Genomic DNA, 25619 nt, shown 5'->3' with positions numbered 1-25619 from the left:
ACCTCTACTACAGGTACTTGTTAAACCGTCCAGTTCCCCAAACTCCGAGGTCGGATGGCTACCTGTAGGCCAGAGACGGGTTTCCATCAAGAGTGAACCTAATAATAAGTGATGTGAATTTATGTTAAGAACCTTTAATACTACCCAGCTCCCCTATGCCTCTAGAAAAACACGGTAACGTTATTAGAAGGCAGAGTTATCCCAGCTTCCATATAGCAAGTGAAAGCGCCGCATTAAAGTAGAACTATTTAATAGAACTATTGGGCTGATAGGTTTTCTCGCTTTCTGTGTGGAAGTACCTGCTCACAGTAGCATGGCTTAAGTCAGGAACTCCTGTGATCATTGAGCAGCACAATGATTGGGATTGTGGCCCTCATCAAAAGGTTAGTGAGACACTGAGACACCTAACCTCGGGCTGTATTGGTACAGGCTCTTCTACGTTTTCCTATCTATTGTAATGACCCACGCAGATTGGAGGGTGCATTCCTTGGAGGGTGCATTCCTTGGAGGGTGCATTCCTTGGTCAGTGCATTCAGTGATCAGGGCATCACTCGGACAGGGCATCACTCGGATAATGCATCCCTTGACAGTGCTTTAATTGGTCAGTGCAGCAGTCAGATGGTGCATCACTGGGATGGTGAGGAACATGTTGGAGCAGAAAAAATGGAAAATATTTATACTGATGCGGTAACATGGTTGGCGGATCATTGACCACGTGTAAATTGGCTGAATGTAATGATATTGACTTTGTGTCAACATTCTGCAGTGAAGTTTTTCCCACCATGGGCTAATCTGAGTTTGCCCTCTACAAGTCGCACACAATATTGTAGGTTATTTTCCTACAATAAAGAAAAGTTTAATAACCTTGGAGTTGCCTTGCAGATGGCTGAACAGACAGCTTTTTAAAAAAAAAAATTATTTATCTTCAGCGAGGTGGAAACAGTAGCAGGCAAGACGAGGTAAATCAAGGAGTAGTGATTGGGTAAGACCAAACGCGGGTTACTAAACCTTGTATGTTGCGGGGGGGAAAGGAGACGAAGAGGCGAGGGGCTCCAGCTTTTGTGGTCTGGGGAAAGGGTGAGTAAGTGAGTAGGAGATTGTGAGCTGACTCTAAATTTGAACACCACGAGGATGTAGAGAAGAGGGAAAGTGTGTAGGTGGCCGACTTAAAGCTGAAGGAACAAGGGAGAAAAGTTCACAGCCCAGAGCGGTGCAGGTAAAATGGTGACCGACGTGAAAGGTTGTGTTTGTAGTGTCCTTACACACTACAGCAAATCAACACGAGGCACATACTGGAGATAAGGTCACTCTGTGACCTGTACCTTTATTCACAGGACCAAGAAGTGATGACCCTGCATGGGACCTGCCTTTATACACCTGGATGACCAGGTGAGGAGTGTCTCCCACAAGTTCACCCCCTGTGGTCAAGGTGTGCATTTCTCAGGTGTATACAATGTACAGTGTTGTTACATAAAGGTTACAGTTATGTGAAGGTTACATACATGACAGTGTTGGAGAGAGAGGTCAGAGGGTAAATGTGAGAGACAAGCCTTTCCTTCTACCAAGCCCAAGAGTAGGAAATGTGGCATCAGAACCTCCCCAGACGTAGAAGTTATAATTTCCCAGGCGATTGGTTTAAAATTCCTCAAGCACATTTGCCATCAGATTGAAACTTGTATAATTGGGATTTGGTTGACAAAGTCTTGTTTTTTTTTCCAGGGAGAAAAGTGAGAGTGTACTCTACAGATAGTCCAAGTGATGAGTCCTTCAGCAGTGGGAGCCTGGACTGTGAGTCCATGTTTACAGGGACCCTGTTCGACGATGACTTGAAAGACAATGATTTCCTCAACAGCAGCTTCTCGCTGGAAGATGAAGATATACCTTTAGACTCTGCCTCTGACGAGCTGCCGCTGGATTCGCGGCCCGGCCTGGAGCCTGAGCCAGAGATAGGAAGTGACTTGCCCACCATGGACCGCTTGAGACCGATGCCGTACATCGCCGGCTGCGTGGAGCAGGAGAAACGACGCTTCTCCGCGTCGGAACTGATAAACAGACTGCATCTCTCCCAGAAGAAAGTAGCACAAGCTCTGAAACTCAGCAAGTCCCTGTCGGGGAGGTCATTAACTCGAGAGAAGGCAACAGCCACCTTCTCCCTCGAAGGTAAGGTTTAATTGTGCAACAGCAAGGTCTGCTCGTCTCTGAACTGGAAGATGGAATAGAAAGCAATAACTTACATTTCTTCAGCATCTGCTCAAAACACCCCAGATCCAATGATTCATGTTTTGAAATGCAGTTATGTGGGAAAATGTCAGCCGTTTTGCATACAGCAAAGTTCCACAAACTGTAAATGAGATGAATGAGCAACAAATTTATTTTGGTGATGTTGAGGGAGGAATGTTGGCCAAGACAACTCCGAATAGTGCCATGGGATCTTTAACAACCACCTGAAAGCTCAGAACAGAGAGATGGGGGTGTCAAGGATACAAAGGATAGTGTCTCTGACAATGCAGCACTCCCTCACGACTGCACTGCCACCTCCTCACATATAGGCTGGCCACTGTCCGGAATACCATTGAACCATCTCTTCAACATGGTTTTGAAGGGCGTGGCAGCGTCTGATATTTGCACAGACATAGATTGGCACCTACATGTGCTGTCTGTGCATGGTAACCCCTGAGCTGTGTGTGTGTGCAATGCCAGCCATCTCCCTGGGTACGCCAGGGTCTCTCGATATTCTGGCTTATCTCATTGTTTCGCTTCTTACATTTTGTTCTCAGGTAGACGGACTGCAAAGCAAAAGAGTAAATCTCTGATCGCAATCAACAGTGATGTGTCTCCAAAGCCACAGAGGGGTGGTCTCATCTTTGACAGTCCTCCACCCAACTTGTGGAAATCAAGCACCCTACAAAGGTAACACTTTACCCAGCATCCGGGAGTGGTTTACACACCAGCATCGGGAACTGCCACATACACCAATTCCTGGGACTGGGTTATACCCTTACACTGGGACATGGGGATAAGCGCAGAAGCTCTTGTGCGCGCGCACTTGCACTCGCGCAGACACACTCGCACTCGCGCAGACACACTTGCACACGCACGCTTGCAGACACACTCGCACTTTTGCAGACACACACACACTCGCTCGCGCACGCACTTTTGCAGACACACACACACACACACTCGCACACACATTTTTGCAGACACACGCTCGCACACACACTTTTGCAGACACACACACACACACTCGCACACACACTTTTGCAGACACACACACACTCGCTTGCAGACACACTTTTGCAGACACACACACACTCGCTCGCACACGCACTTTTGCAGACACACACACACACTCGCACACACACTTTTGAAGACACACACGCTCGCACACACACTTTTGCAGACACACACACACTCGCTCGCACACACACTTTTGCAGACACACACACACACACACACTCGCACACACACTTTTGCAGACACACACACGCTCGCACACACACTTTTGCAGACACACACACACTCGCTCGCACACGCACTTTTGCAAACACACATGCAGTAACTTGCAAGCACTGCAACACTAATATCAAGAATAGAAATGTCAATTATGCAAACTCACAGGCAGTTCTGTAACATCCCAAACACTGACTAAATCAAAATAACACTGTGTGTGTGAGAGAGGAATGAAGTTAAACGTGAGCTGGATCTGTTTCTACTTCTGTTGTTCAGGAGAGTGGGATCAGAAGAGGAATTAAATGCAAAACAACGGCGAGAAAGGCGACACTCCAGGTTTCTGCTGAACTGTGAGTAACAATAAATTCGCTGCTCCTCCCTCCTCGCCTGAAAGTTCTGACTCGTGCTGTGTTACAGTTCCACGGGCACCAGGAGATGTTGGGGCCAAAATTGTCCCTTGTCTCGAGGCCTGGTACTGCCCGGCCACGCGACGGAATGCCATCCCGACGGTGACCCGCTCCCACCACCGCTGCTGCCGATCCGCCCTAAGTGCGTCATCAGAGCGCACACCGCCGATGTTTCTCCCTCCCCACCCCCCACCCCCGAACACGAAATTCCATGGAGAAAATCTTGCTACTGCTGCTTGGTGCCACCAACAGTCAGTGCACTGTGTTTGCAGTGTTCGTAAAATGGCGGTGCGGCCGCCATTAAAGGGGAGGGCGCACTGACGCGGCCGCCTTTGTAATTTTTCTTGTCGGCTGACTGCCAGGTCGGCCTGACGATTATGGTCCCCCCTCTTGGGTGGCAAACCACTGGCCTGGCCGGAACCCTCCCTGGTGGCCCAGTGGACCGAACTAAAATAAATGCAGAGTTTGCAGTGGCCCTCCCCTTTAAGTGAAGGGGAGCGACATGATGACGTGTCAGCTTGATGATGTCATCAGCGCTACGCTGATGAGTGACAGCGGCGGACAATCCGCTCGCCCTCGCTTCCGCGCCCCCCTCCACCCCCGTGACCGAACCTCCGCTCTCTGCCCCACTCCTACCCAACATAATGACCGACTTCCGGTCCGCTCTGGGGGTGGGGGGGAGCCAAGCTGTGGAATCTTGCGGTCAGTGCGCCGCATTTCCAGCGGGGTGGGGGCAATTTTGGCCCCATTCAGTGTCTCACCCTATTGCTTCCCTCCTCTTCAAAAGACGCTGACTCTTGCTGTGGGATGGTTCCACTGGTGCCCCATGCCATCTATTAACTCACCATTCTTCCTGTGTGAGCCAAGGCGATGAGTGTTGGCAGGCTACTCACCCATGGAATGGAGAAGTACCAAACCCAAATTGCGTCTTCGCCCAGTGTCCACGTACACGCTTCACAGCCGTAGCACACTGCCCTCCCGGGCTTGGGCACTGAGGCCAATTCTTGCGCTCTACTGTCTAACCTGACTGAGATCAGCGAAGTCAGCACGGGACAGAGATCAAACAGGGGACCCTCCTGGTCTGTGTGCCTCCGCGCTACACTGGGCAGCGCAGTTTACTGGCTGCCTCATCGGGGGGCCTTTGCACAATGATTCGGAGATGAACCGCAAAGTGGACAATTGCAAATGATGTGCGGACACGTCGTCCAATTGAAAGGAATGTCACGGGCGTTCTAGGGGAGATGATACTGGGCTGGTAGGGCAGGACCAGGCCCTTGGGAGAGGCGCACAAGCCAGTTGTTCCTCTGCCTTTATCCAGCCGCCGTCAGCGGCCGACCGAGGGGGGGCAACCGAGCTCCCGCCCGCCGAGCCCCCAGTTTGCCTGATTAGCCTTTGATTCCAGGTACTGGCAGATCCACCAAACGCAAACCTCCAATGCACACCCCGAGTATTAATCGTTCTGCTGGCTCCCTTTTCCGCAGCAATCCTGTACCAGGAGTACAGCAACGTGGCCAGTGACCGGGAAATCCAGAGGCAGAAACGGGCAGACACGGTCATCGAGGACGACGATGTCCTCCTCACCAGCAAGTACAGTGCGTTGCTGCAGAACTCGTTCTGGTCGCAGCGGGCAGCCCGAGGGAATGCGTTTGCCCTGTGGCAGGACATCCCCGATGTGCGGAGCAGCGGGTTACTGGACAGAATGGGCAACGAGCAGCGGAAGCTGCAGGAAGTGAGTGAGCCCCCCCCACGATAAATGGCGCTGGACTGTTGCCGTGCAGAACACACCCCCCCCCCCCCAGTAACAAGGTTGGCAGTGATCACAGGGCGCAGATTTAAAAAGGAAAACTTGCGCCTGCTTTTTTGTTTTTACATTTTCTGTTTCATTTCTACTTTGATTAATTGCGCCTCATTTTCCTGTAACTGTGTCATTCCTAGATTGTGAAAGGGCCCAGCCCGAGGCACACGATTGAGCTGCGGAGGCCCAGCCCAGAGTCTTCTGCTCTCATTCTTTCCACAAAATGCTTGGCCTCTCCCTGGGACTTTCCAGATTGTGTAGCTGCGGTTAAGAATTATTTGTGCTCACTAGCCTGTGACCTACTGGTACATCCAATGGTTGGGAAATAGTCTAACCTCTGACAACCGCAGAGGACTGGCACGTCTTCAGAGGCCCAATAATCGCCCCTATTGGTGTCTGAGAGATTGGACTCCCCTACTAGATTCCCTCATCGGGGATCGAAGCAGGAGCACTTAAAAAGAAAGACTTGCATTTATATAGTGCCTTCACGACCACCTCCACGCCTCAAAGCGCTTCACAGCCAATTAAGTACTTGGAGTGTAGTCACTATTATAATGTAGGAAAAGCAGCAGTCAGCTTTGGCATGGCAAGTTCCCACCAACAGCCATGTGATAATGATCAGATCATCTGTTTTAGTGATGTTAATTGAGAGATAAATATTGGCCGTGGCACCAGGGATAACTCCCCTGCTTCTCTTCAAAATAGTGCCATAGGATCTTTTACATGCACCTGAGGGAGCAGACGGTGCCTCGGTTTAACGTCTCATCCGAAAGACGGCACCTCCGACAGTGCGGCACTCCCTCAGCTCTGCACTGGAGTGTCAGTGTAGATTTTTGGGCGCAAGTCTCTGGAGTGGGACTTGAACTCACAACCTTCTGACTCAGAGGCGAGAGTGCTACCTACTGAGCCACAGCTGACACTATGGGGCCGAAATTCATCACTCGCCACCCGCTGCCGCCCACTGCCGCCAACATTCCTCCTGCAGATCCGCCCAGTGCCACAGCTCGGACATGCGTTATGCTCCTCCTGTGCTATGTGGGAAGTCAGGGACGCTTCCAGTGACCCTGATGACCACGTGTGCGGGAAGTGTATCCGCCTGCAGCACCTGACAGACCGCATTGCGACACTGGAGCTGCAGGTGGATTTACTCTGGAGTATCCGTGATGCTGAGGATGCCGTGAATAGCACGTTTAGTGAGTTGGCCACACCGCAGGTAAAGGTTACACAGCCAGAAAGGGGACGGGTGACCAACAGGAAGAGCAGTGGAAGGAAGGTAGTGCAGGGGTCCCCTGCGGTCATCCCCCTCCAAAACAGATACACCGCTTTGGGTACTGCTGGGGGGGATGACTCATCAGGGAAGAGCAGCAGCAGCCAAGTTCATGGCACCGTGGGTGGCTCTGCTGCACAGGAGGGCAGGAAAAAGAGTGGGAGAGCTATAGTGGTAGGGGATTCTATTGTAAGGGGAATAGATAGGCGTTTCTGCGGCCGCAATCGAAACTGCAGGATGGTATGTTGCCTCCCTGGTGCAAGGGTCAAGGATGTCTCGGAGCGGGCGCAGGACATTTTGAAGGGGGAGGGTGAACAGCCAGTTGTCTTGGTGCATATAGGTACCAACAATATAGGTAAAAAACGGGATGAGGTCCTACAAGGTGAATTTAAGGAGCTAGGAGTTAAATTAAAAAGTAAGACCTCAAAGGTAGCAATCGCAGGATTGCCACCAGTGCCACGTGCTGTTCAGAGTAGGAATCGCAGGATAGCTCAGATGAATACGTGGCTTGAGGAGTGGTGCAGAAGAGAGGGATTCAAATTCCTGGGACATTGGAACCGGTTCTGGGGGAGGTGGGACCAGAACAAACCGGATGGTCTGCACCTAGGCAGGACCGGAACCAATGTCCTAGGGGAAGTGTTTGCTAGTGCTGTTGGGGAGGGGTTAAACTAATATGGCAGGGGGATGGGAACCTATGCAGGGAGACAGAGGGAAATAAAATAGGGGCAGAAGCAAATGATAGAAAGAAAAAAAGTAAAAGTGGAGGGCAGAGAAACCCACGGCAAAAATCAAAAAGGGCCACATTGCAGCAAAATTCTAAAAGGGCAAAGTGTGTTAAAAAGATAAGCCTGAAGGCTCTGGGCCTCAATGCGAGGAGTATTTGTAATAAGGTGGCCGAATTAACTGCACAGGCAGCAATTAATGAATACGATATAGTTGGCATCACGGAGCCATGGCTCCAGGGTGACCAAGGCTGGGATCAACATCCAGGGGTATTCAACATTCAGGAAGGATAGACAGAAAGGAAAAGGAGGTGGGGTAGCATTACTGGTTAAAGAGGAAATTAATGCAATAGTAAGGAGGAACATTAGCTTGGATGATGTGGAATCGGTATGGGTGGAGTAGCGGAATACCAAAGGGCAGAAAATGCTAGTGGGATTTGTGTACAGACCACCAAACAGTAGTGGTGAGGTTGGGGACAGCATCAACCAAGAAATTAGGGATGCGTGCAATAAAGGTACAGCAGTTATCATGGGCGACTTTAATCTACATATAGATTGGGCTAACCAAACTGGTAGCAATACGATGGAGGAGGATTTCCTGGAGTGTATTAGGGATGGTTTTATGGACCAATATGTCGAGGAACCAACTAGAGGGCTGGCCATCCTAGACTGGGTGATGTGTAATGAGAAAGGACTAATTAACAATCTTGTTGTGCAAGACCCTTGGGGAAGAGTGACCATAGTATGGTAGAATTCTTTATTAAGATGGAGAGTGACACAGTTAATTCAGAGATTAGGGTCCTGAACTTAAGGAAAGGTAACTTCGATGGTATGAGACGTGAATTGGCTAGAATAGACTGGCAAATGATACTTAAAGGGTTGAATGTGGATAGGCAATGGCAAACATTTAAAGATCACATGGATGAACTTCAACAATTGTACATCCCTGTCTGGAGTAAAAATAAAATGGGGAAGGTGGCTCAACCGTGGCTAACAAGGGAAATTAAGGATAGTGTTAAATCCAAGGAAGAGGCATATAAATTGGCCAGAAAAAGCAGCAAACCTGAGGACTGGGAGACATTTAGAATTCAGCAGAGGAGGACAAAGGGTCTAATTAAGAGGGGGAAATAGAGTATGAGAGGAAGCTTGCAGGGAACATAAAAACTGACTGCAAAAGCTTCTATAGGTATGTGAAGAGAAAAAGATTAGTGAAGACAAACGTAGGTCCCTTGCAGTCAGATTCAGGTGAATTTATAACGGGGAACAAAGAAATGGCAGACCAGTTGAACAAATTATTTGGTTCTGTCATCACGAAGGAAGACACAAATATCCTTCCGGAAGCACTAGGGGACCGAGCGTCTAGTGAGAAGGAGGTACTGAAGGATATCCTTATTAGGTGGGAAATTGTGTTGGGGAAATTGATGGGATTGAAGGTCGATAAATTCCTGGGGCCTGATAGTCTGCATCCCAGAATACTTAAGGAAGTGGCCCTAGAAATAGTGGATCATTGGTGATCATTTTCCAACAGTCTATCGACTCTGGATCAGTTCCTATGGACTGGAGGGTAGCTAATGTAACACCACATTTTAAGAAAGGAGGGAGAGAGAAAACGGGTAATTATAGACTGGTTAGCTTGACATCAGTAGTGGGGTAAACGTTGGAATCAATTATTAAAGATGAAATAACAGCACATTTGGAAAGCAGTGACAGGATCGGTCCAAGTCAGCATGGATTTATGAAAGGGAAATCATGCTTGACAAATCTTCTGGAATTTTTTGACGATGTAACTAGTAGAGTGGACAAGGGAGAACCAGTGGATGTGGTGTATTTGGACTTTAAAAAGGCTTCTGACAAGGTCCCACACAAGAGATTGGTGTGCAAAATTAAAGCACATGGTATTGGGGGTAATGTATTGGCGTGTAGAGAACTGGTTTGTAGACAGGAAGCAGAGAGTCGGGATAAACGCGTCCTTTTCAGAATGGCAGGCAGTGACTAGTGGGGTGCCGCAGGGCTCAGTGCTGGGACCCCAGCTATTTACAATATACATTAATGATTTGGATGAAGGAATTGAGTGTAATATCTCCAAGTTTGCAGATGACACTAAGCTGGGTGGCGGTGTGAGCTGTGAGGAGGATGCTAAGAGGCTGCAGAGTGACTTGGACAGGTTAGGTAAATGGGCAAATGCATGGCAGATGCAGTATAATGTGGATAAATGTGAGGTTATCCACTTTGGGGGCAAAAACACGAAGGCAGAATATTATCTGAATGGCGGCAGATTAGGAAAAGGGGAGGTGCAACGAGACCTGGGTGTCATGGTTCATCAGTCACTGAAAGTTGGCATGCAGGTACAGCAGGCGGTGAAGAAGGCAAATGGTATGTTGGCCTTCATAGCTAGGGGATTTGAGTATAGGAGCAGGGAGGTCTTACTGCAGTTGTACAGGGCTTTGGTGACGCCTCACCTGGAATATTGTGTTCAGTTTTGGTCTCCTAATCTGAGGAAGGACATTCTTGCTATTGAGCGAGTGCAGCGAAGGTTCACCAGACTGATTCCCGGGATTGCTGGACTCGCATATGAGGAGAGACTGGATCGACTGGGCCTGTATTCACTGGAGTTTCGAAGGATGAGAGGGGATCTCATAGAAACATATAAAATTCTGACGGGGCTGGACAGGTTAGATGCAGGAAGAATGTTCCCGATGCTGGGGAAAGTCCAGAACCAGGGGACACAGTCTAAGGATAAGGGGTAAGCCATTTAGGACTGAGATGAGGAGAAACTTCTTCACAGAGAGTTGTTAATCTGTCGAATTCTCTACCACAGAGAGTTGTTGAGTCCAGTTCATTGGATAGATTCAAGTGGGAGTTAGATGTGGCCCTTACGGCTAAAGGGATCAAGGGGTATGGAGAGAAAGCAGGAAAGGGGTACTGAGGGAATGATCAACCATGATCTTATTGAGTGGTGGTGCAGGCTCGAAGGGCCGAATGGCCTACTCCTGCACCTAATTTCTATGTTTCTATGTTTCGGGGTGGCCTGGAGCGGGTGGGAGGGGAGAGCCACCGGGAACCGCCCGCTGACGTCAGCGGACAGCCGAGTGGCGCAGCTGAGCTCCCACCTGCCGAGCTCCCAGATTCTGCGGGCGGCAGAACGGGGGTGGGCCGCCGGCTGGAGGCTGGTCGGTCCCTGGCCGTGAATAGGAAGAACCTGAAAAAAAATGTAAGTGAACATTTTAATTTTTTTCAACAGCGACTTACCTGGATGGGGTCCCCTGAAGGTCTTCGGATACTTTAAAAAAAAACTTTTAGTGTGTTTTCTTCAGATCCTCGACCCTCCGTGGGCCCGACTCCATCCTCTTGGGCGGTAAGCGCCTCTGCCGCCGAGAATGAGACCTCCCGCCCGCTGCTGCCCAGATTGGCGGCATACGTCGTCAATTTGACGCCCGCCGACCTTCGCGGAACCTCGGCCGTGAATATCCCGCCCAAAGTGCCGTCCGGTGCCTTGGTGCATCAATGGCACTTTGGGCGGTACTTGGGCGGCTGGAGGCTTCGATGAAAATCGGCCCCTGTGTATATTTGGAAGCATTGTGAGCATCTTGATGATGGTTATCCCTTCTATATAGGCCCCATTAGTATTACTGTCAAGTCCCCAGGCCGGCCCTCCCTTCAGGCTCCGGCTGCGTTACCCTGCTGATCTTCACTTTGCTGAGACCATCCCCAATCGATTCCTGGTGGAGGATGTGCTCTGCAATGTTCATTGTCCAATTCCTTTTGTGTGTTTTCTGTGGCACTTTTCTGCCTTTTTCTTGAAGTGTCTCGTCTCCGTTGAAGCACCACCTTAGTTGCAATCTCTGTATCCTTTAGGCCAAGTTTGAACTGGTCACTTCGGAAGGATCCTACCTTCGGAGTCTCACCATCACGGTCGAACATTTCCAGAATTCCAGGGAGCTCCAGGAATGTCTCAACACCCAGGAAAAGCAGTGGCTGTTCTCAAAACTGCCCGATGTCAAGGAAGTCAGTGAAAAGTAAGTCTTGCAGCGAACTAGAGCAATCTGTCCAGGCTCTATCGATAAAGAAAGAAAGACTTGCATTTATATAGCGCCTTTCATGACCACTTTACGTCCAAAAGTGCTTTACAAAATACTTTTTGAAGTGTAGTCGCTGTTGTAATGTAGGAAACACGGCAGCCTATTTGTGCACAGCAAGCTCCCACAAACAGCAATGTGATAATGAGCACATAATCTGTTCTAGTGATGTTGATTGAGGGATAAATATTGGCTCGGACTTTGGGAAGAACTTCGCCTGCTCTTCTTAGAAATATTTTTACACCTACCTAAGAGAGCAGACGGGGCCTCGGATTTAACGTCTCATCCGAAAGACAGCACCTCCGACAGTGCAGCACTCCTTCAGCACTGCACTGGGAATGTCAGCCTAGATTTTTGCGCTCAAGTCTCGGGAGTGGGATTTGAACCTACAACCTCCTAAATCAGAGGTGAGGTACCAACAGAACCACGGCTGATACTTGGGATTTGGATGTTAAGATTAGGAACAGTCGGTTCCCATGATGGCTCAGTTGTTAAAATATTATTTCCGTGTGGAACTGAGCCATACAGAGTGCTACAACTTACCTCGGAGCTCCTGCGTAAGGGACAAATATCAGCCAGCGTACCCCATTGCTAAATACTAACTAGTGACTCATTGTGCAAATTAAGTGTGTGTATTTCTGTGGGCATTGGGTAGGGACAGGACCGGGATTGGTGCTGCTGCTCTGCATGGGCAAATAGGCTGCTGCTATTCAATATCTAGGTTTCAGAATGCATAATTGAGCGAGTTACCACAGGGGAAGCTGTACCAAGGCCCCTGCAGCTGGGCACATGGCGCTGCCTGTGATACCCATACCCAGGTACAAGATGCTGCCTGTGATACCCATACCCAGGTACAAGATACCGCCTGTGATACCCATACCCAGGTACAAGATGCCGCCTGTGATACCCATACCCAGGTACAAGGATCGCCTGTGATACCCATACCCAGGTACAAGGATCGCCTGTGATACCCATACCCAGGTACAAGATACCGCCTGTGATACCCATACCCAGGTACAAGGATCGCCTGTGAAACCCATACCCAGGTACAAGATGCCGCCTGTGATACCCATACCCAGGTACAAGATACCGCCTGTGATTCCCATACCCAGGTACAAGGATCGCCTGTGATACCTATACCCAGGTACAAGGATTGCCTGTGATGTCCATACCCGGGTACAAGGATCGCCTGTGATACCCATACCCAGGTACAAGGATCGCCTGTGATACCCATACCCAGGTACAAGGATTGCCTGTGATACCCATACCCAGGTACAAGGATTGCCTGTGATACCCATACCCAGGTACAAGATACCACCTGTGGTATCCATACCCGGGTACAAGGTTCGCCTGTGATACCCATACCCAGGTACAAGATACCGCCTGTGATACCCATACCCAGGTACAAGATACCGCCTGTGATACCTGGTGATACCCATACCCGGGTACAAGATACCGCCTGTGATGCCCATACCCGGGTACAAGATACCGCCTGTGATACCCATACCCGGGTACAAGATACCGCCTGTGATACCCATACCCGGGTACAAGATACCGCCTGTGATACCCATACCCGGGTACAAGATACCGCCTGTGATACCCATACCCAGGTACAAGGATCGCCTGTGATACCCATATCCAGATACAAGGATCGCCTGTGATACCTATACCCAGGTACAAGGATTGCCTGTGATGTCCATACTCGGGTACAAGATACCGCCTGTGATACCCGTACCCGGGTACAAGATACCGCCTGTGATACCCGTACCCAGGTACAAGATACTGCCTGTGGTATCCATACCCGGGTACAAGATACCGCCTGTGATACCCATACCCAGGTACAAGATACCGCCTGTGATACCCATACCTAGGTACCATCCTCTGCTAACTGCAATTAATTTAAAAATACAAGGCAGCACCTTCAAGAAAGGAAAAGGCAAATTTCAAGGTTGAAACATTGCCTGGGTTGCTTTTCTGCATAAAGTTCTCCACATGCCCCTTGCCTTCACAGATTGTGTTGGTCAGGCGATGCTGTGTTAAAGGATCCGGTGCTTGAATTGTGGCCTAACTAAACACTTTAAACAATTTTCTAGTTGGGACAGCAGTTTACAAAGTGCAGCTGGAATTGTCCTGAATCTGCCACCTGTTCTCTCCTTCTGGGTTGCTGATTATTTGGGCAGTCACCCTGCTTTGCCCATCGTTTCCTGCAGTTAGTTAAACACAACTGTACAGTATTGGTGTAGCCTGCACATTGCAAGGACAGCTCCACAATACTTTAAGTGTTTTGTTTACTTTATGTGGTGGGCCCTAGTTGGTGTATTTATTGTTTCTACCCAATGAGATCCTCTGTGGTGGGCAAACAGTTGTGTAATTTGTGTATTATCAGTGGCGGAGTGGGTGGTGGGGGAGCAGATACACCAAGTTCCCAATATGGAAAAAAAAGACTTGCATTTATATAGCGCCTTTCACGACCACTGGACGTCCCAAAGTGCTTTACATCCAATGAAGTACTTTTGAAGTGTAGTCACTGTTGTAATGTAGGAAACGCAACAGCCACATTTGCACACAGCAAGCTCCCACAAACAACAACGTAATAACGAGCAGGTAATCTGTTTGTGATATTGACTGAGGGATAAATATTGGCCAGGACACCAGGGATAACTCCCCTGTTCCTCTTCAAAATAGTGCCACGGGATCTTTTACATCCACCTGAGACAGCGGACGGGGCCTCGGATTTAACGTCTCATCTGAAAGACAGCACCTCCAACAGTGCAGCACTCCCTCAGCACTGCACTGGAGTGTCAGCCTAGATTTATGTGCTCAAGTCTCTGGAGTGGGACTTGAACCCACAACCTTCTGACTCGGAGGCGAGAGTGCTACCCACTGAGCCATGGAGACAGAAGGATGGCACAGTGCCACTGCTGTGTGAGACACTAGGGCATTATTTTCTGTTTGTGGCTCAACAGATGTTTGGCTTAGGGTTGGAGCCATCACCGAGATGGCTGTACACAGGGAGAATCAAGGTTTGCAGAGCCCAGCTACCTGGTTCAGACACATCTGGATGAGAATCACATTTCTGTTTGCTCACACTACAGACTGCAGACCGTTGCTAATATTGGTTAAACAAAACACACAGAAGGGAAGTGAGGTGGAACTTTCTCACCTAAAGGGTAACTGAGTTTTGGATTAAGTTACCAGCGAAGAACATTGATGTGAGCAGTTTAAGTAGAGTCACGAGACAATAATATGTTTCTGGAGAAAGAAAGGATGAGGGTAATGCCGAGAAGGTGGGTAGGTGGGATTGGGGGACGTGACTTGAAGGTAGATAGGTGGGGTTGAGGGATATGTTGAGAGGGTGGGTAGGTGGGATTGGGATAAATATGACGAGAAGGTAGATGTGTGTGGTTAGAAGATGTAATGAGAAGAATTGGGGTTCATCCATGCTTGGGCTTAATAGCAGGTTCCCATACATTTATGTTCCTTATACTGGTGGATTCCCACTTTCTTTATAATTATAGTTGTGACCAGTTTGCTAAATGTTGGCTGTTATGTTCCTCATTGCTGCTTTGGGCCCTAGCTCAGTGCTTTGTGCTCTGTCGTTCTCAGGTTCCTGCAACAGCTGGAGGAGAGGCTGGAGAAGGATATCCTGAACTTTGATGTGTCTGATATTGTGCTGGCTCACTGCGCTGACTTCAGGAGGGTCTATCTGCCCTACGTCACCAACCAGGCCTACCAGGAGCAGACCTACCAGCGCCTGCTGTACGTGTGAACCCTCCTTTTGCCGCGGTAAAGTGAGATTGGCCACTGGCAGCAGTGAGCGAGCACTTCCGTCTTCGCTTTTACAGCATCTACTTGTACAGAGTAATGGGAGAGCTGGGTGGCTCGGTGGAAAAACGCAGCACCTGGTATGTTACTGAGCATGGAGACCAGGAGGGCCCAGGCTCCATCTCCTGCCTGCATTGAGTTCGCTGGTCTCAGCCAGGGCAGGAGCAGTTAGCATTAGTGACCCAGATTAGGATGCGGAAGTGGAAATCAGCCGGGGTTCCTGGTCCTCAACACTATCCAGTGAGTGCACCTGGAACGTGGATGTGCGTTCTGGGGTTGGATATTTTTTTATGATGTAAAGACATTTGATGACCAAGTTATTCTTTAAATCACCTTTCCAGACAGGAGAATCCCAGGTTTCCCGGTATCTTGGCCAAGCTGGAGGAGGATCAGGTTTGCCAGCGGTTACCCCTCGCCTCCTTTCTAATCCTGCCCTTCCAGAGGATAATGCGACTGAAGATGCTGGTGGAGGTAAACCCCGCCCGTCGCTGCCCCCAACCCCGCCCGTCGCCACCCCCAACCCCGCCCGTCGCCCCGCCCCCAACCCCCGCCCGTCGCCGCCCCCAACCCCGCCCGTCGCCACCCCCAACCCCGCCTGTCGCCCCCCGCCCCCAACCCCCGCCCGTCGCCGCCCCCAACCCCCGCCCGTCGTCGCCCGCAACCCCGCCCGTCGCCCCGCCCCCCAACCCCGCCCGTCGTCGCCCGCAACCCCGCCCGTCGCCCCGCCCCCAACCGCCGCCCGCAACCCCCGCCCGTCGCCCCGCCCCCCAACCCCCGGCCGTCGCCCCGCCCCCAACCCCTGCCCGTCGTCGCCCGCAACCCCGCCCGTCGCCGCCCCCAACCCCCGCCCGTCGCCCCGCCCCCAACCCCCGCCCGTCGCCCCGCCCCCAACCCCCGCCCGTCGCCCCGCCCCCAACCCCCGCCCGTCGTTGCCCGCAACCCCGCCCGTCGCCCCGCCCCCCAACCCCGCTCGTCGTCGCCCGCAACCCCGCCCGTCGCCGCCCCCAACCCCCGCCCGTCGCCCCGCCCCCAACCCCCGCCCGTCGCCCCGCCCCCAACCCCCGCCCGTCGCCCCGCCCCCAACCCCCGCCTGTCGTCGCCCGCAACCCCGCCCCCCAACCCCGCCCGTCGCCGCCCCCAACCCCCGCCCGTCGCCCCGCCCCCAACCCCCGCCCGTCGTCGCCCGCAACCCCGCCCGTCGCCCCGCCCCCCAACCCCGCCCGTCGTCGCCCGCAACCCCGCCCGTCGCCCCGCCCCCAACCGCCGCCCGCAACCCCCGCCCGTCGCCCCGCCCCCCAACCCCCGGCCGTCGCCCCGCCCCCAACCCCTGCCCGTCGTCGCCCGCAACCCCGCCCGTCGCCGCCCCCAACCCCCGCCCGTCGCCCCGCCCCCAACCCCCGCCCGTCGCCCCGCCCCCAACCCCCGCCCGTCGCCCCGCCCCCAACCCCCGCCCGTCGTTGCCCGCAACGTCGCCCCGCCCCCCAACCCCGCTCGTCGTCGCCCGCAACCCCGCCCGTCGCCGCCCCCAACCCCCGCCCGTCGCCCCGCCCCCAACCCCCGCCCGTCGCCCCGCCCCCAACCCCCGCCCGTCGCCCCGCCCCCAACCCCCGCCTGTCGTCGCCCGCAACCCCGCCCCCCAACCCCGCCCGTCGCCGCCCCCAACCCCGCCCGTCGCCGCCCCCAACCCCGCCCGTCGCCGCCCCCAACCCCGCCCGTCGCCGCCCCCAACCCCGCCCGTCGCCCCAACCCCCGCCCGTCGCCGCCCCCAACCCCGCCCGTCGCCCCAACCCCCGCCCGTCGTCGCCCCCAACCCCGCCCGTCGCCCCAACCCCCGCCCGTCGCCCCGCCCCCAACCCCCGCCCGTCGTCGCCCCACCCCCAACCCCGCCCGTCGTCGCCCCACCCCCAACCCCGCCCGTCGTCGCCCGCAACCCCGCCCGTCGCCCCGCCCCCAACCGCCGCCCGCAACCCCCGCCCGTCGCCCTGCCCCCCAACCCCCGGCCGTCGCCCCGCCCCCAACCCCTGCCCGTCGTCGCCCGCAACCCCGCCCGTCGCCGCCCCCAACCGTCGCCCCGCCCCCAACCCCCGCCCGTCGCCCCGCGCCCAACCCCCGCCCGTCGCCCCGCCCCCAACCCCCGCCCGTCGTCGCCCGCAACCCCGCCCCCCAACCCCGCCCGTCGCCGCCCCCAACCCCGCCCGTCGCCGCCCCCAACCCCGCCCGTCGCCCCAACCCCCGCCCGTCGTCGCCCCCAACCCCGCCCGTCGCCCCAACCCCCGCCCGTCGTCGCCCCAACCCCCGCCCGTCGCCCCGCCCTGCAGCACAGAGGAGGCCATTCCGCCCATTGTGCCTGTGCTGCCTCTTTGACAGAGCGATCCGATTAATCCCACTCACCTACTCTTTCCACATAGTCCTGCAAATGTTTCCTTTTCAAGCATATATCCAATTCCCTTTTGAAAATGATTCTTGAATTTGCTCCCACTGCCCTTTTAGGCAGTGCATTCCAAATCACATCATCTCCCCTCAAAACCCTTCATAATCTTGAACACTTTGATTAAATCTCCCCTTCACATTCTCTGCTCTGAGGAGAACAGACCCAACTTCTCTAGTCTCTCGACTGAACTGAAGTCCAGTTTAAATCTTCGTTAATCCCCTTGGCTGTAATAATAATCAGTATATTTCAGCTTGTTACCTTTCCCTTTTATTCTTACCATTTTATCGTTCAGTCCTATTTAAGGGGCTTCCCCGACCTGACGACCAATTCTGCCCGAGGTCCCTCCCCCCTCCCCCCAAATTGTTAACCTGCCTTTTCTCTTTGAGGGTGGCAGACCTGCCGTGTATTTCCAACATTTTCTGTTCTCACGCAAATCTGAAATTTAAAAAGCATTGAATAAAATTGCATGAAGTAAAGGATTAAGTAACAAATTTTCAGCATGCCAGCTGTTCCTGTAACTGTTCAGTAACAGGATAAACCATCTGTTTTGCAGAATATACTGAAACGCACCAAGCAGGGCTCCCAGGATGAAGAGACCGCTACAAAGGCTTTCGACAAACTCAAGAAGGTGAAAGGCAGCGAATTTCTCACCTACTTAAAGGAGGCACAGGGCAGGAAGTAGAGTGGAGTGTTGGAGAGGGCAGGAGAAGCTTGGGTGAGGTCCTGGCCGGGTATGTGGGTCTGAGCAGGATTCGGAGGTACACGCAGACGTTCGGGGGTTTGGGCTGGGTGGCGGATTCAGGTGGGGTTTTGGGGTTCAGACAAGTTTTGGGGTTCAGGCATCGATTGGCTGAGGAAGAATTCAACAACAACTTGTATTTATATAGCGCCTTTAACGTAGTGAAACTTCCCAAGGTGCTTCACAGGAGTATTATGCAATAAAAAATTTGACACCGAGCCGCATAAGGAGAAATTAGAGCAGGTCACCAAAAGCTTGGTCAAAGAGGTAGGTTTTAAGGAGTGTCTTCAAGGAGGAAAGAGAGGTAGAGAGATTTAGGTAGGGAGTTCCAGAGCTTGGGGCCTAGGCATCAGAAGGCACGGCCACCAATGGTTGAGTGATTATAATCAGGGTTGCTCGAGGGCAGAATTAGAGGAGCGCAGACATCTCGGGGAGTTGTGGGGATGGAGAAGATTACAGAGCTAGGGAGGGATTTGAAAACAAGGATGAAAATTTTGAAATCAAGGCGTTGCTTAACCAGTAGCCAATGTAGTTCAGCGAGCACAGGGGTGATGGGTGAGCGGGACTTGATGCGAGTTAGGACATGGGCTGCTGAATTTTGGATCACCTCTAGTTTACGTAGGTTAGTATGTGAAAGGCCAGACAGGGGTACTTTTGGAATAGTCAAGTCTCGAGATAACAAAGGCATGGATGAGGACTTCAGCAGTGAATGAGCTGATGCATGGGCAGAGACTGGCGATGTTACAGAAGTGGAAATAGGCGGTCTTAGTTATACTGCGGATGTGGTTGAAAGCTCATTTCAGGGTCAAATATAACACCAAGGTTGCGAGTAGTCTGGTTCAGCATCAGACACAAGTTGGGGAAAGGGATGGAGTCAGTGGCGAGGGAACGGAGTTTGCGGCGGGTACCGAAAACAATGGCTTGGGTCTTCCCAATATTCAATTAAAGAACATTTCTGCTCATCCAGAACTGGATGTCGGACAAGCAGTCTGACAATTTAGATACAGTGGAGGGGTCGAGAGTACTGGTGGTGTGGTAGAGCTGGGTGTCGTCAGCGTACATGTGGAAACTGACGCTGTGTTTTTGGGTGATGTCACCAAGGGGCAACATGTAGATGAGAAATAGGAGGGGGCCAAGGATAGATCCTTGGGGGACACCAGAGGTAAAGATGTGGGGATGGGAAGAGAAGCCGTTGCAGGTGATTCTCTGGCTACGATTAGATAGATAAGAATGGAACCAGGCGAGTGCAGTCCCACCCAGCTGGACAACAGTGGAGAGGCATTGGAGAAGGATGGAGTGGTCAACCGTGTCAAAGGCTGCAGACAAGTCAAGAAGGACGAGGAGGGATAGTTTGCCTTTGTCACAGTCACAAAGGGTGTCATTTGTGACTTTGATGAGAGCCGTTTCGATACTGTGGCAGGGGCGGAAACCGGATTGGAGGCATTCAAACATGGAGTTCTGGGAAAGGTGGGTACGGATTTGGGAGGCGATAACACGTTCAAGGACTTTGGAGAGGAAAGGGAGGTTGGAGATGGGCCGGTAGTTTGCAAGGACGGAGGGGTCGAGGGTTTTTTTGAGAGGGGTGATGACGGCGGATTTGAGGGAGAGGAAGACAGTACCTGAGGAGGGAGAACCGTTAACAATGTCCGCTAACATGGGAGCCAGAAAAGGAAGTTGGGTGGTCAGCAGTTTGATGGGAATAGGGCCGAGGGAGCAGGAAATGGGTCTCATGAACAGGATGAGCTCAGAAAGGTCATGAGGGGTGATCGGAAAGACTTAATTGGTTTTGGTGTTCAGACAACCTTTGGGATTCTGGTGTGGATTGGGTGAGGGAAGAATTCAATAGGTATTTTTAATCTGGGAGCTTTAATAATAATCACAGACCAACCCAATCTGAGAGAATGCTGGAGGTGTAGTGACTCTCTCTCTCTCTCTCTCTCTCTCTCTCTCTCAGCTCACACATGAGTGTAATTCCAGTGTACAGTCAATGAAGAGGACAGAGGAACTCATTCACCTCAACAACAAAATCCATTTTGAAAGTAAGGTAAGATACAGCGTACGAAGTATCGCGGCTCTCCCACAAATCCGGTTCTGCACTTTAGCCGTGCTGCTGTGGAAGAGGCCTGGTACGCTCTCGGAGGGAGGGAGGGAGGGAGGAGGGAGTATCCAGGCCCACCCTCAGCTAGCTGCCATTGCACGGAGGAGTCAGTGGGAGGGGTGAGCACTAAGCTTTGTTAAAAGGGCCACCAGGGGCTGGATCTGAGCGAAACCACAAGACAAGAGCTTTCACGCACACTTCCACGTGACTGCCACCAGCTAGATACAAGCCGACACAAAAGCTTGTTGGCTGTGCTGTGTGAGAAAGAGCGAGTGACTAATCTGTCAGCATTAAACACTTCCGGGTCAGGCACTGCGCAGATTTGATGCAGAGTAAAACTCGCTTCAGCAATACAAATTGGCCCTAACCTCAGAAGGTGGTCCTCCACTGCTCCTCTGTGACCAACCATCCTATGGGGTCTTTCTGAAAGAGAAACAGAAAATGCTGGAAACGCTCTTCTGTTCCTGTGTGTTCACAAGTTCCCCGCGGCCCAGTCCATGCCTGACTACATACACGCAAACTCTTAACAAGTCACCAAAGTCTACACTGCCCTTCCCCCCCCCCCCCCCCCCTCCTCTCCCTGGTTGCAGCACACAATCTCTGGATCTCCCTCCTTCCTCTCCCCCACACCCTCACTTGTGCTGCGTGACTGACCGTTCAACAGACTGCTACTACAGCAAAATACTGCGGCTGCTGGAAATCTGAAATAAAAACAGAAAATGCTGGAAATACTCCGTGGGTCAGGCAGCATCTGGGGGGTGGGGGGGGGGCAGCTGGAAAAGTTTATAAGCAAGTGCAGGGGCAGGAAAAGGGGGGGAGGGGGGGAGAGAACAAAGGGAAGGTCTCTGATAGGATGGAAGCTAGGAGTGATTCAATGACAAAAGAGATGATAGTACAAAGCAAAAGGAGGTGGTTCATCTTGGGTGGTCCCTCGAATCAAGGATGACTTGCTTCCACGCCAAAAAGGGATGAGTTCGCAGGCGTTTTAATGAAGGACCCAATATTCCAGGTCCCGAACTGCACGTTGAAGGGTGGAAGATTTTTTTAACACGTGGTGGCCGTTGTACACCAGCCACCACACGGGCTTGACAGAGCGAGGTCTTGGTCCAGTGGCAAGGATTAACCAAGACGACTGGAGACCAGCTCTGCTGCACGGACCTAATACGCACACATATCCTGGGCCCCGATCGCGTCGCTCTACAATCTCTCGTTGCTCCTTCGCCCCGACCTCGCCGCTCCCACTGTATCTGCCCCCGCTCCATCAGCGACCTGGATTTTGGTGACGTCCAGTCCAGTTGCCCTCTTCACAGACGTCGCCCTCCTGCACCAGCTCGCGCTGTACCTTGCAGTGGTAGTAATGGGTTTCTGACTGAGTTGCTAATGTCGTGGCGAATTAGGGGGTGGTTTTGGTTGCTGTGGGACAATGGCCTGGGTTGAAACTGCCCGGCAACAGAGGAGAATTCACCCCATCAGCCTGGGCTGGATTCAAACTCTGCTCCCTGATGTGACAATTTCTCATTTTCAGAATTCTCCCTCGCAGTGTGGGGTGGAGGGTGTGCAGTGGGCCTTCACTTCCACTCCTTACCTCAGTGAGTGGGACAAAACGGAGAGGGGAGAGGGGAGAGGGGAGAGGGGAGAGGGGAGAGGGGAGAGGGGAGAGAGGAGAGAGGAGAGAGGAGAGAGGAGAGAGGAGAGAGGAGAGAGGAGAGAGGAGAGAGGAGAGAGGAGAGAGGAGAGAGGAGAGAGGAGAGAGGAGAGAGTCCGGGTTTTGCGCCCAGGGGCAGGACGGGGATAAGATTTATATTTGAAGTTCTGAAAGACCAGTCACGGATTTCTGAGTTTGGTGGCCTCTCCCCAGATCTTCCCGCTGATCTCGCAGTCCCGCTGGCTGGTGAAGCACGGTGAGCTGACGGAGGTGGACTCTCTGACCAATATCGGTGCATCCAAGTTCAAGCTTGCGACACGGCCGATATACCTGCATCTCTTCAATGATTGCCTCCTGCTCTCTCGCAAGAAGGAGTAAGTTTGCGCTTATTGCTGCACGGTCTCACTCGCCACTAATCACTGCTGTCACTTCTGTTTCTCTCTTTCTTTGCTGCAATTCATGACAGAACTGGCTCATTTGAAGCGGTCTGTGGAATGGCTGTATTCTTATTTTGTGCCACCAGATGGCACTGTGGCAGCACCTCGTCCTGTTGAAATGGGTTTAGACCACAGGAGGTTATTTTACACAGAGGAAGCATAAATAGAAATATTTCATCCAGCTCCCTGCCTCCCCTTCCTGAAGCCGCTGAATCCTGCTGTGGTCCAGTTCCACAGGCACAAAACCTCAGCTCCCAGTCAGATGCCGTCTTTTGGATGAGACGTTGAACCTGCTCTCTCGGGCGGATGTAAAAGGTCCCACGGCACTATTTCGAAGAAGAGCAGGGGGAGTTATCCCCGGTGACCTGGCCAATATTTATCCCTCAATCAACATAACAAAAACAGATTATCTGCACATTTACCACACTGCTGTTTGAGGGAGCTTGCTGTGCCCAAATTGGCTGCCGCGTTTCCCACGTGGCAATAGTGACCACACTTCAAAAGTACTTTGTTGGCTGTAAAACGTTTTGGGATGTCCTGAGATGGGTAAAGATGCTATATAAATGCAAGTCTTTTTTTAATATCCACTGGATTCCCCTCCTCTAAATGTTCAATATAATTTTAAAAAAGACCGATATCCTGGTTCAGTTGGTACAGTAGCGTATCATCATCATCATAGGCGGTCGCTCGAACGAGGAAGGCTTGCTTCCACATGACTTCACAGATGGTGGAAGATGCCTGTGCGTGGATTTTTTTTAACGTGTGGTGACCGTTGCACATCAGCCACCACACGGGCTTGACAGAGCTAGGTCTTTATACAGTGGCAAGGGTTAACCATGACGACTGGAGACCTGCTCTGCTGCACGGACCTAGAGCGCTCACATATCGCAGTGTGGGCTGGTCCCGCCTCTGGATGAAGAAATTTCCCCTCCAAACCTCCTACCAATTAATTTAAATCTATGTCCCCCCCCTGGTGGTTGTTCCCTCTGCCACGGGAAATAGGTCCTTCCTATCCACTCTACCCAGGCCCAGGATAAAACAGCATATCATACAGTGTAGGGAGCACACGGGTACCTTTGCCGATCACATATGCTGACTCTCTGCATCTCCACGTTGAGCAGTGAGGCACCACAGGAAACCCATATCCTCGCACTGAAAATCCAAGGGAATAAAAGGGCCCAAGTTTCCACAGGAGTTGCTCCTGTTTTTTTTTGGAGCAACTAGCTTTTTTTGGAGTACCCTAAAAATTGCAATTCTCCACATTTGGTTTCAGTGAGTTAGTTCAGTTTCTTTTTAGTTAATTTTTTTTTTCCAAATGGGGGCGTTACCAGCCACTTCCGCCTGTTTTGGCCATTTAATCAAGTTTAGCCATTGAAAAGTTACTCCAAACTATCTTAGGCCAGCGTATGTGTCCACTTTTGTATGCTCAGAAAAACCTTGCGGACACTTTAGAAATCAGTCAAAAGTAGCCAGAGATTGGGGGGGGTGGTGGAGGAAGTTGGAGGATTTTCCAAAGCATTAAACACTTCACTTTTAACGATAAAACAATAATAAATGATAAATAAATAAAAAATGTAAAGTTCCTACCTCACCCACTGCAGCACGCAGCGCCTATCCGTTCGGCTGGAGGCGGGGTCTGAGTACCGGGAGCCCTCCAGTACCACATGCAGCAGCGCTTTTTCGGGCCATGGAGCTAGGGGCGGGATCCACCAAACGAGCACCGGAGCCCGCCAGCCTGTACCTTTAAAGATGGCCGATTGCCAATGTTTGCGAGTCATTGCGCATGTGCGCACGCTCCAACACGCATGCGCAACGCTGCTAGCACTCGGACACGCTGAACCCTAGCCCCCCCCCCCCACCCCCGGGCCGGCTGTGTTGACACAGCATGTCCATAGCTCCGCGCCCCCCCCCGCTGGTTCTGATGCGCTACGCCGAGTCCGAAGGAGGCCTGATGAGCGTGGAGAACACCGCGGTAAGGATTGGGCACGCTTTTTGTTGGTGCGCCGTTCTAAGGGTCGGTGGAAACTTGGGCCCAAAGTAACTAAAGTGAAACAGGGGCTGCCAAAGCTGATTTAAAAATAGACTCTGAGAGCTGGACAGAGACCAAATCCCTGAGAACTACACAGACCCACCACATTCACCAAGTGAATGTCAGGAATTGAAGTTTATAAGCAAAGGTTCAGGAGGTTGAGTTTATTGACTGTGGGAAAGTGGAGGCTGCAGGGTCACCGAAGTGAAGTCTCCCAGAATGAGAAGGGAATTGACAAAGTTAATCCGGGAAAATTGTTTATGGTAATGCAGGCTCCAAATCCCAGGGGACACAAGTGGTCAAGCAAAGAGTAAGAAGGAAAATCAAATGGAACTCTCTCATCAAAAGATACCAGTAAAGGACATCAAAGTGGGCAGTATAAATGCAGTCAGAAGATAACTGGGTGTATCTCTGGGCAAAGTCTCAGGTGGACATAAAAGATCCCACGGTACCATTTTGAAGAAGAGCTGGGTAATTCACCCCAGTGTCCTTGTCAATATTTATCCCTCAGTCAGTATCACTAAAACAGATTATTTGGTCATTATCATATTGCTGTTTGTGGGAGCTTGCGTGTGCAAATTAGCTGCCGCATTTCCTACATTACAGCACTTTGAAAAGAAAGGAAGACGTGGATTTATATAGCGCCTTTCACGACCACCGAACGTCTCAAAGTGCTTTACAGCCAATGAATTACACCA

General features: G+C 51.9%; 1 protein-coding gene across 1 annotated transcript in view; it reads left to right on the top strand.

Moving 5' to 3' along the window:
• arhgef19 (Rho guanine nucleotide exchange factor (GEF) 19) overlaps positions 1-25619 on the top strand; it is an 89478-nt gene that overhangs the window by 54714 nt on the left and 9145 nt on the right. Inside the window, exons 3-12 of the mRNA XM_070860945.1 lie at positions 1720-2160; positions 2778-2910; positions 3727-3800; positions 5339-5586; positions 11497-11657; positions 15324-15476; positions 15884-16013; positions 18527-18601; positions 20667-20756; positions 22669-22829. Of these exons, the coding sequence (XP_070717046.1) occupies positions 1720-2160; positions 2778-2910; positions 3727-3800; positions 5339-5586; positions 11497-11657; positions 15324-15476; positions 15884-16013; positions 18527-18601; positions 20667-20756; positions 22669-22829 (1666 nt within the window). The remainder of the gene's footprint in view (positions 1-1719; positions 2161-2777; positions 2911-3726; positions 3801-5338; positions 5587-11496; positions 11658-15323; positions 15477-15883; positions 16014-18526; positions 18602-20666; positions 20757-22668; positions 22830-25619) is intronic.

Source organism: Pristiophorus japonicus, chromosome 18 (assembly GCF_044704955.1).
Source record: "Pristiophorus japonicus isolate sPriJap1 chromosome 18, sPriJap1.hap1, whole genome shotgun sequence".
NCBI classification, from domain to species: Eukaryota; Metazoa; Chordata; class Chondrichthyes; family Pristiophoridae; genus Pristiophorus; species Pristiophorus japonicus.
This window is presented reverse-complemented; position numbering and strand designations above follow the sequence as displayed.